At 43.6% G+C, this 11687-nt stretch overlaps 1 protein-coding gene across 2 annotated transcripts in view; it reads left to right on the top strand.

The window, feature by feature from the left end:
• Positions 1 to 2601: 2601 nt before the first annotated feature.
• LOC102206973 (mitogen-activated protein kinase kinase kinase 11) overlaps positions 2602 to 11687 on the top strand; it is a 47085-nt gene continuing 37999 nt past the window's right edge. For both annotated transcript variants that reach the window (XR_311972.1, XM_005741842.1), the window contains exon 1: positions 2602 to 4598. Coding sequence is in view for 1 of the 2 variants with exons in the window: in XM_005741842.1 (XP_005741899.1) it covers positions 3842 to 4598 (757 nt within the window). In the remaining variant the exon portion in view is untranslated. The remainder of the gene's footprint in view (positions 4599 to 11687) is intronic.

Below are 11687 nucleotides of genomic sequence, written 5' to 3'. Positions count from 1 at the left end.
TGGTCCTTGTATTGGTTTGATTTCTGCATTGGAATTGAGAGCTTGAAGGTACCTTCCATATTCAGTATCGGCTTAAAGGCAAAACCAAAGTACACTTACTAATATTTCAAAAGCCCTCCACTGAAATTTTTTTTTACCTTCGTGGGCGTGGAGTACATCCTTTGTAGTTCCAAATCCTTGCACTTTGGAATTCTCTGCATTTTCTATTGTGCAGTTTACCTTGGATGCTGTGCATCTGCCAACCGGTGACTCAAGCAGCCTGAAAGACGCAGCTTTGCAGTCTCCTTCTGGTATTTAATCAGATAAAAGTGCAAGACAGTACAGGTTTGTGGAAAAGTGAGAGATGTGATTGTTATCATGGGCTTGCGTTGTGTTCAGAGTAGCTGGCACACTTGGCCCTGACTGTTCATCCAGCCCCCTTTCCTCTTCCTCCTGCCTCTATTTTTTTTTTTTTTTTTAAACAGTCCCCTTTGTCGTGTAAATGCAGCCGCCTCTCTTACCCCCACCTCCAAACACAGCCGACCAAGCAGTGCAGAGCCGGGACCACGAAAACAACTGCATCCTTCCTGCACAAGCGTTGACTCAGCGCACTGTGAGGAGGGAGGGGTTTTGCTCAGTGTGTGTGTATGTGGGGTAAAGAGGGAGGAAGGTGGGATGGGGTGTCGGTAGTTGACTTTAGGAGGTTGGTGTTCAAACAAACGGCAGCCGTGGTGCAGGGAAGAAGGGAGGGGAGGGGAGCCATCAAAGGGCTAACAGAAGGAAGCGTGCTGTTTCCACACAGGAGCCGGCGGGGACAGAGGTGACCCTCTGATTCCCGTCACCTCCCGAGAAGCCACTGACTTACAAACATGGGAAAATATGACCAAGAGGAATTCCCTGACCTTTTCCAAGATAGTCTTTTTGTTTTTATAGATAGAATGCACCTTCATCAGTGGGAACACCAGCAGTCAATTACTAAAATATGCTCCAGTCTTTACTGAAGGCTATTTTTAAATAACTCTTAAACATTAGGTGACTACACCACCATGGTGGGCACCCTGTGTGGGTGTTTTCGTCATGTTAAAAAACACGGTTGGGTACGTAGATGGACCAGTCAATCATGAGCTTCATAACTTTATTCTTTTCACCACAACAGATGGATGGTTGTGGATGCCGCCCTCCCACCCTGCTTACTGATACTTAAAATTCCTCTACTTGGGGCAGTAACAAGTCCTCGACCCAGAGTGACTGAAAGTCTTGACCCAAGACTCAGGGGTGCTAATTCTCATTCACGTGCTGCTGTAAACTGTCCAGCACAAACTGGAGTTCATGGTTTGCTGAAGCCAAGAGATCCACATCAGCAGCAGCAGAAATAAGATCCTGAGACCACTGAACCTGACACCTTCCCCTTCTGCCGTTTCTCATGAGCACTAGAAATTTTGTCCATAGAAATTATGAACACAATCGGTGACAAAGGACAGCCTGGGAAAGTCCGACACCCAAGAATGGTCTGACTTATTTTCAGCAATGCAAAAAACCTTTCACTGTATACCACCCATAGGACACATGCTGACTGCAGACTGCCACACACATCCTTGAAAAAATATCTGGTACAGTGTTCAGTGACCTAGTACTACACTACATAATGTTCCATGTAATATTGAATTAAATTATAAAATATATTTTAAAAAAATCAAAATCAAAAATGTTATGTTAAAGAAAGCCAAATTATGAAATGCTATATTTAAGTAGTTCTCACAATTTGAACTTTTCACTGCATAAATTATAATCTTTATTTGGCACTAATGGACTTCCATTGGCTCATCGCCAGGATTACCAAAAATTCTACCATACTTATAACTATACTGCAGCATTTATGAGTTTATTTTTCCCCAGGTGGTTTCAAAATGAAAATCAGATTAAACTGTCCCGTAAGATCAAGACAACATCTGCGGTTAAAAGATGTGTCTCTTCTACCAAGTATCTCAGAATCACATCATTAAATGACTATTATTGTCATTTCGTCAAACCTCATTTTAATGGGACTAGATTAAAAAAATGTATGCGAAGGCAAAAACTTCCTCTTTGTTGTTGTTTTGTAAGTAGCTGCTTAATTTGGTGAAGTTAGCTAACAAGAAGTTAGCTAACTTCGAAACACCGGAACTGCGGAAGTCTTTTAAAATAAAAGTATCAGAACTACAAACTATATGTTTTTAAAGGAGGCCACAAACCACTTTAACTTTATTCTTTTACCTTTACTCACATGTCATAATAACCATTTCTTACCTCAGGTTACTGCTGCAAAATAGTATCCCGTTCAGACATGGGTACTTTTATTAGGTATATAATATAGACTGACTTGATTGGGGTGATACTTGAAATTACATTACACGGGGCTTCGTACAAGATTATTAACAACAACAATAGTAGTAGTAGTGGTAGTTCTAGTAACAGTAAATGTAGATATAAGTTAGTATTATAGCGTATTGTGCTGCATAGCTGGGCAGCTAGACACTTCCAACTTCTAAGTAACTAAGTTATAGAGCAACCACGTAAAGGCGCCCACAAGTTTTATTTTGAAAGTTTCAAGAGAACGCGTTACGCCGCTTCCCGTAACTTGACGACGCTCTGTCATCTGACTCTTTTCCTGTTGGGAGAGAAAAAAAAGTTTTGAAACCCCACCCTCTCCACTGACCGTAAGCGCAGACGTAGAAGTGGTTCGACAACCTGGCGAGTGAACTCTGTGTGAGGAAGACAAGTGTGATATGAAGTTATGATGGAGTTGTTCCGCTCTTTGGATACCGACTGTAAGAACGGGGGACTCGAGCCGGACCAGGCCACGCGCTGAACTCCCACCAGGAACTAACGGGATTTGTTTTTACTGCGTTTCTCTGAGGAAAGTAGAGCCGAGCAGGTTTGGAGAGCTCTTCCTGTTACAAAGTCGGCGGTCCCCAAGTTTGCTTTATGTTATGGTAAAGGCTGGCTATTCGTGTGCTTCCCATAAGACCGTGAGCATGGATACTTTGGCGCAATGGGATGCGGGATTTCCTGCGGAAGTGCCGCAAAGTTGCGGTGAGACGCCGTTATTGGAGTTTTGGGCTTAATGCGAACTGGACAGCGCTGAAACTTGTCGTAAAACACTGGTTGGCTGGACTGAATGCTCCTTTCCTGCTATTCTTCTCCGCTTTTCAGCGCTTCCTGCTTGTGGTGGCCACTGCACTTAATGGCTAAAAATACATAAAAACTCAAAATGGACAGTTAAGTGTGGTGGGAACCTTTATTACCAGTTGCAATAGCAGTACCTGGGAGTGTTTCGCAGTAAGCGGAGTAGTTTTCATTCGTCTTCTTACACTTTCCCTCTCTAAAAAAAACAAAACAAAGTCAGGACTCAACAGGTGGCAGTTTTGAATGAGGGGGAAGAAGAGCTAAATTAGCCATAATGAGGTGATTCGAAAGGCCCTTAAATACAGGCCGGTGAAATGATATTGTGCTTAAACCATGTGTTGGGAAACCACACACCACATCACTTGAACAGAGATAATTTCAGTGGAAGCAGTGCTGTCTTTCTGAGCTTTGAAACACTTAGCCTTAATCAAACAACAGCAATCTCTAGTGAATCATCCGATGGAGAGACGAGTTTAATGCGACGATGAATAAAAGACACTTGCGCTTCTGTTGTCTTTGACTGCTCTCCTCTAGCCCACTTGTTGGTCCAACTTTTGAACACATTTCATTAGTCCCTGATGAGCCAACAAGAAAGACAGGAAAGGGAGCGAGGCGCAATAAAGTACTCCTTTGTACTTTATTTTCAAACCCTTGGGGTGCTAAATCAGATCCAGTCAAAACATCTGCTTGAGGCTCCATGGAGCCACTGAAGAATATATTCAGCCGTGGCCCGTTGTCCAACTGGAAAAATTTGGAACAATCGCAAAAAGGGAACTTCACCAACCCTGTGTGGACAGCCTTATTTGACTATGAGGCATCCTGTAAAGATGAGCTCACCTTACGTAAAGGCGATCTGGTGGAAGTCCTCTCTCTGGACTCGGAGATATCAGGGGATGAGGGCTGGTGGGCGGGAAAGGTCAACAACAAGGTGGGTATCTTCCCATCCAACTACGGCTCCTTCAAGCCGAGTGGATATGGAAAACTCCCGGGCAGTGCCGTGGTGGATGAGCTCGCTCCGGCTGTGGTGGGTGAGTTTGAACCTGAAGAGGTAGATTTCCGGGAGTTGAGCCTGGAGGAGGTCATCGGGGTCGGGGGATTTGGAAAAGTGTATCGTGGTACATGGAGAGGAGAGCTGGTGGCGGTGAAGGCCGCCCGCCAAGACCCGGACGAGGACATCAGTGTGACAGCGCAGAACGTGAGGCAGGAGGCCCGTCTGTTCTCCATGCTCACTCACCCCAACATCATCGCCCTGCAGGGCGTGTGCCTGCAGGAGCCCAACATGTGCCTCATCATGGAGTACGCCTCAGGTGGGCCGCTGAGCCGTGCTCTGGCAGGCCGTCGAATACCGCCGCACGTCCTGGTCAACTGGGCTGTGCAGATAGCCAGAGGGATGTTGTATCTGCACAGTGAAGCCATCGTCCCTGTCATTCACCGGGATCTCAAGTCCAACAACAGTAAGTCCTTCAAGCCCGCAGCGCAGATCAGCATAGCTTCAGTCTGTCTGTTGGGGTTAGTTCAACGAAATCAAAGGTTTGGATATAATTACAGGGCTTTCTACTTAGGAAAGCCTCATGGCTCTAATGAACATGGCTGTACTGTAAAGCTCCTAAAGGAATCTCTCAGTGTTTACAAAGCCTTTCTAGAACAAAGAGGGCCTTTTAAGCTATCATTCACATTGCCAGATTAGTCCGTCTCTCATTCTGATTCTGTATCATTATTGATAAGAAGATCAGATTTATCTAGGCTTCATGTGACTCCTGGGCTATATAAGGTAGGCCAGACCTATAGGCGGCTGATGCATACCAGGAAAAACTAACATAAAGTGTCTTAGGGTAATGCAGGGCCAGTGTGTGCCAAACCAGTCTGCAGCGCTCCACTGAATGGATTGAACACACCACTCTTCCAAAACATTCTCCGGGGCGCTCTCATTACATCTTTGTATTGATTTGTGGGGGATGTGCACCCGAACCTTGCCAGCAAAATTCCCTCACAGGATAACTCCTGGTCCCTTCACTGCATGGGTCAATTTACTTTTGTTTGTCATCTTTGTGTGCCTGCTTGTGTGTGTTTGCATACTGCTCATAGGACAAGAATACCAAGTTTTTCCAGTGAAAGAATGCAGTGGACGAGTTTTACTTCTCGGCACCGTTATATTTCACACTTTGGACTTTAATGCTGTCCTCTTCTTGCATCAAAGGTCTTGCGTCAGTGTTTTCGGGGCCTCGTGGCAGACACGTAGGGGTTGGACCTTGTAATTAAAGCAACAATGCAGGGAGATGTATCATTGATAAAGCTTTCTGTCTCACCCCCCTTTTTTTCTGTAGAATAAGAAGCTCTTTTCTCAGCATCTAACGGCAGCTTTAACCCAAACAGAGAGCCAGCTGAATTTGTGCAGCGGCTTGCTCTCTGTTATTATCATTCCTGTGACGCAGCATATAATCCCCATCAACTCTGCTGTGGCCTAAAAAAAAACAAAAAACCCTTCCTCTGCTCATCCTTTGTGTTGTTAGAGATCCCGGTCACCAAACTACACCGAGAGAAAAAGATCACCTAGCAACACTTTTTTTTTAGGGTGTGGCCTTGGATGGGAGCATACAAAGGGCAATATTCTTGATTCAAGGTTTGCTGATAGCAGTGGATTCAGCACATCCTAAGATATCAATATTTCCATCGTGCCTTTTGTTTCTGTCGGTATCATCAGTGCTCCACAGAATGGCCTCACCCTCACCTATTGCGTATCATCTGCCTTGTCAGGTTATTTCCCAGCTGGAAGTGCATCTGCTGTAACACACACACACACAAAAAACCAGAGGAGTTATTTTAATGTAGTGTTTGTGTAGGAGACAGGCCAGAGCGAACACAAATCCCTCTCTGTGTGCCCGAGAGATCCTATCTCTCTCCTGCCTCTTGTTTTTTAATTCTTCACTGAATCTTTGTCTGTGGCCTGCCTCTACATGTCTCCGTACGACCTTATTCCTGTCGTGCCGCTGAGCAATATCCTGTTGTGGGGAGAGAGAGGGAGGTGGGGTCATTCGAAAAAGACATTCTTTCAGTTCGACAGTAATGTGCCCGGCTGGAAGCGCCACTCTGACAGGTTTAACGGACAGGTGCAAAAACACCCCGAGATAGGAGCGCCGGTTAAATAAACCAAAAATCTTAATGGGGCGGTTTCTTTGAAGGTACAGCATGTCCTAAATCATCCACAGTTGCCCTCAGATTGTAGTGTCAGTTCCTCAGAATAGTGGTGCAAGTTCTTCTTTCTATAGCTGCCATTTTGCGCCAGCGCTCTGCAGTCAAACAGGGAGGAATCTGTCAGCGAGGAGGCAAAAAGCCTGCTTCCAAATGTCGCTGTAAGTGACCGAACGCAGGAAAGAACTGAGGCTGAGGTGGGCTGAGGAAAGGATAACTCATTGTACGATGATGTCATGGTAAAGGGGGGGCAAAAGGTTTAATATTGTTAATTGTTAACATTTGTTACAGTGACGGATTATTAATGCGAATAGTCGTTTTCTCTGCAGGGCTTCTAAACAGCAGCTGTATCGCTGTTGTGAATTGTAGGGTGGAAGGTGCTGATTTAACAGAAGCATCAGAGTTCATGGTGGGGCGCTTGGCTCAGAGCCAGAGGCCATAACTGGAATTCCACTGAATGCAAGTGGGGACCGCAGAGTGGAGCAGCATCTCCTGTCTCTCACTCTGGCGTCTGCACGTCCGAAGAGTTTTCACACCTTCTGCACTTTGGTGTGTTAGCGTCTTGTGGTTAGGTTTAAGGGCTTTGTATACAAGTCTTTATGAAAAAACCGACATCTTTAGCAATCACTGGCTAATAACCAGCGCAGTGGTTCAAAGCCGCAGACACTGCTCTATAGCTAATCCATGCTGCTTATCTACAAACAAGCACCTGTCTCTGTCTCACACCTTCATTGTCTGCTTAAGCTACCAAAAACATCGGCTTGCGGCTTGGATCGGTCACTTAGTCGCACATTAAGCAGCTTAATAACTTAGTTAATGCCAGGATTTGTCGTTTTAGCTGCTAAATGGTGGGTTCCTTATTCCGCATTTCCACTGCTAACATGATCTCTAATTAGAACCATAAGTTTATGTTTGTGTTTGTTGTTCCCCGGCTGCCAGCCTGTACATGTGAACACAGAATAGGAGAAATTTAAGACCTCTATTCATTCTTCTAAGCGTTGTCTTGAAAAACACCTGCCTATTTAGCCACCAACAACTCAATTAATGATACATTACCGCAACCTGCCCCGTTATAAAACCACTGGTAAGAAAACAGTCAGAGGTGTAACTTTTGTCAACAACTTTTTTTTTTTCCAGAGGAAAACAGGGTGATGACTAAATAAAATTCATGCATTTGCCCCTGGGAAGCAGTAGTACTTTCTTATTTTTACCGTTTACCTTTGGGAAACAGTACAGTTAGCTCTCCTGCTCCCCGTTTCTCTTGGAAAAAAGGAAGAAAAAACCCTGTAAAAATATGTTAATTCTTGAGTGTGTCAGGGTTTCGTAATTTTTGCAATTCTCGGTACAGCGGATGACACTTTTGTCCCATTCAGGTCTCAGTTTATCAGATTATCCGTTTGGATAAGGTTTACTTCAGGGTTTATTTCCCTGTTCGCAATGCCTCCCATATCACTGCAGCTTTTATTGCATTTTTTCTGTTTTACTAGACTGTTGAGTTAGAGCCCCATCGAGTTATTGGCAGGTTGATATTATGGGATAATATTGGCTATTTCTTGATTTATCAGTATTTATAATAACCAAATCAAGAAGAGACAGCAGACGGACCTTAACCATGTTATGAGTGTTAACATGGCACCGCACGACTACACCCTTGTGGAACAGAGTGGATGATGGCTAACCGAAAATGTGTGGGTGTGGGCTCATCATTACGAGTGACATCCTTTACGCTGCACATAGAACCTTTTTTTTCCGATTCTATGAAAAATATTGATTCGTTTCAACATTTCTGTGATTAAAATATCAAAGCAGCAACATATTTTCTTCATCTACAGTAAAACTCAATCTGTTGGCTTTCAAGAAGCTCATTCATAGTGTCACCCGTGGACTGATATACCAAAGAGTCACCACGCACCATCAAACTGGAGAGGCTTTAGCTGAGTCGGTGAGGAAAGTGTCAAGCTAATCATTTGCTGTGCTAAAACTCACAGTTCCCGTTTTCAGGAAGAAGCCACAGTTGGATCTTTGATCAACATGTTTTTTTTTCCACAAGTGGACAAACCTCTGATACATGTCCTCTACCAGCATGTTTTTCATTCAGGGCCCCCGGTGCCCACACTGCAGCACGCTCAAAACATCCTCTGTGTGTGTGCGCGTGGGTGGGTAGCTGGGTGGCTGGGTGTATCGCGTTTACATGCATGTAGTGAAATGCACTCCTGTTAGCACTGCATTTACACATCACCGTTCCTCTTTGTGGCTGCAGGGCATATGAGGGCCATTTAGACTTTTTAGTCTGCTTTCCTGATGGTGCAGATAATTTTTAGAGGAGGGAATGAGAGCGCGCGATAAAGTCCAAACATGCACCTGTGTTTTTGTTTTGTTTTTGTTTTTTAAAAAGAAAGAAAAGCTTGCCAGTCAAATATTTTGTTAGCTAAATGCATGCTCGTCACTTCACTATTGGGAATGTGGGAAGAATTTATACTAATTTTGTGGAGCTATTTAATTTCTTGTTGACTTCAGCTCATGAGACTATAGTCACAGATGCCTTCTTGGCTGTAGCGAGTGCCAGACTATCCTAATTTGTGTCAAGGACAGCAGCAGAATGGAGCAGTAGGTGGAACGAGCAAGCTACTTCCAGCAAACCTGTCAGTCAGAGCAAACAGAGCTTGAAACCTATCCCTTGATAAAGCATAATAGCCTCCTAATGGAGCAATTTTAGGACTCGCTGCCAAGGCAAGCTGTAGAAGGGAAAATGTGGTCTTGAGAAAAAAGTAACATCTTGCCATGTGACACTTTAATACATCAGGGCTTTTGCTTATCAAATTAGATTAATGTTAGAGGTAAAGACAGGAACGTGCCTACACACATTCAGTGCAATCTGTGTGCAAGGCTTCAGTAACATTGTTTATGACTCAAGAAACTGAGACAGCTCACGTATGCACATTTCTCACTGTCCAATAACAAACCTGAGGCAGAGGAAACGGTTAATCAGTGTTATATTTCTACGGACTAATTTCAATGGGGAAATCCCTTCTTGACGTCTGTCTGAACAACTTTTGCAGCGTAATGTAAAAATGTTAAATGCATTTTTCAGAATCTAGTTTTGACAGACTATAAGCGGCCTCTTAGCTAGTGGATCTTCAGATAATTATGCTTAAATGCGATTGACATCTTCTGACTACAAATCCACCATATGACACATTAGTAGTGCAAAGTTTTATTTAATGTTATTTAACAGCGATGTAAAAGCAAAAGAGATGCAGGAGTGCATATACACACCCAGCTCCACAAAGCAAGGCCCTACCCTGGTTTAAGTGCGAACCCCTGTACTACAGATAAGTGAATACTTTTGAATCTTCGACTCTTGGTGAAACCACAGAGGAATCTGAGGTGCAGTGGTTTGCACTGTCACTTTGCAGCCTCTCTGTGTGACACTGGCATGTCCTTGCTGCGCCTCGGTGGGTTTCCTGTGGGTGCAAAAACATTTATGTTGTCTTCTGTTGAAATCAGTAATTAGTAGCAGCTTGAGTTGATGTTGATCCGTCATAAATGTTACTTAAATTGTTGCACAAATTCCCTTTTCATCTCACACTCTACATCACTGCTCGACTACACACAGCTGAGCTGAGCCACACATGGTGTAGGGCATGTGTGAACAGAGACGTGCTTCCACAGGCTACATGTTCAATGGGGGAAAAAAACGGCAGGACAGTTTCACACAGTTTTAATTTAGGCTGATAATCCCATTGAGCACCTACCTGCTCACCTTGTCTTGCTGCCTTTAGCTGCTCAGTTCCCTGTTTGAAATGCAGAGCAATCTCACTATAATTTCACTGCCAAGCGAGCCTAAATTTTGTGCTTTTTCCAGGTGATTCCTGCTGCTTTCATGTTTGGCAATCCTCTCAGAAAGATGCTGGAGCTCCTAAGAGCCTGTTTCTGAGCTGTTGCCCGTTTCACTAAAGCACTTGATGCACGCTACTTGCATGCAGATCACAAGTGGTACCAGCATCCTGTTTTCCAAAAATACTTTGTCACTCGCAAAATTGCAGATACATTTACATGTTTTACAGTCTTACAGTCTTCCTCATGTTCAAATATTACCACATCTTATAATTACACGCAGAGAAGACCAAATATATCTTCTTTGTTACATCATACATTTTTTAAAATTAAATTAGATTACATTTAGATTAAATTTCACACAAAGCTGTGTCATACCGAATCATGCAGCACTTGCACATGCCTGTATCTAACCCATGCCCTAGTTTACTGACACACAGCACGCTCTCTCATTAAAAAAGAAGCATTTATGTCGAACACAATCAGGACTTGTTTGAAGTTTCACTTTCACTTCTAGGTACCTTAAACACCTTTAACGTACGTCGTACTGGTTTTACATTACTTGCTAGCTACTCATTAGTGCTTTTTAGTGTGCAGTCTTCCTTAGTATTTAAAACTAAATCAAATGTTCAGTGTCCAACATGATGGCACCAAGCCTCTACAATTTTATTTCAACCGTTGGTGGTGACCTGTCACTAGATTTAACTTTAACCTGCAGTTCAGTAAAATCAATAATTGATTAAATTCCAAATCTCCACCATGTATTGCTAACGTTGCACAAACTAGTTACTCAGTGATGTTAATAGCATGCTATAATTTGATGCTTCCCTCGGTACACTCCGGTGTGGCAGTGGTTTGACTTTAGATTTTCTGATTGGTCGGTCAGGGAATTGGACTGGCTTCTTTTGGATGTGTGAGAGTGCAGTAAGTGTTTACCACATATTTACTGCATGTTATTTACAGAGGTGTTGTTTGTGTTTTACGGTCTAGTGAGAAAGAGATGATGGCGAAAGCTAGGGAAAATTTCTGACACTATCAGATGAATGGACTTTGTCACAGCAAAAGACTTGGAGACATTTATCTGATTTTGTCGAGATTTCTCACTTTAAAGTCTTAAAGTTGAAGTATGTAAAGTCTCACTGCTAGACGTCAGGGTTTTAAAAAACAAAAATCCCTTCAGTTCCAGGAGTGGAGCCTGTGGCTTAATTTGACTCAACACGGGAAACCTCACCCGGCCCGGACACGGAAAGGATTGACAGATTGATAGGATGGCCATTGTAGGACAAGCAACTCTGGCCACCAATCATCTGTAGCGAGCGTTGGCTGTCAGTCTGCTTTCTCAGCTGTGCCAGGTATCCAGGCCTAATGAATCATTGAAACACACTTCTGTTTGATGACAATGATACTGAGGTGAGTTGTTGAGGATATTTCTGCTGTTTTTGTCATTGCAGACACAACAGGTAGATGCCTGTGAATTCTCTTCTCCTCTGCTTTGGGCATACTACTTATGTGTTTGG

The sequence above is a fragment of the Pundamilia nyererei genome, unplaced genomic scaffold, assembly GCF_000239375.1.
Source record: "Pundamilia nyererei isolate P.nyererei 1_Seehausen unplaced genomic scaffold, PunNye1.0 scaffold00114, whole genome shotgun sequence".
NCBI lineage: Eukaryota > Metazoa > Chordata > Actinopteri > Cichliformes > Cichlidae > Pundamilia > Pundamilia nyererei.
The sequence above is the reverse complement of the archived record's forward strand: the minus strand, read 5'-3'. Positions and strand labels throughout refer to the sequence as shown.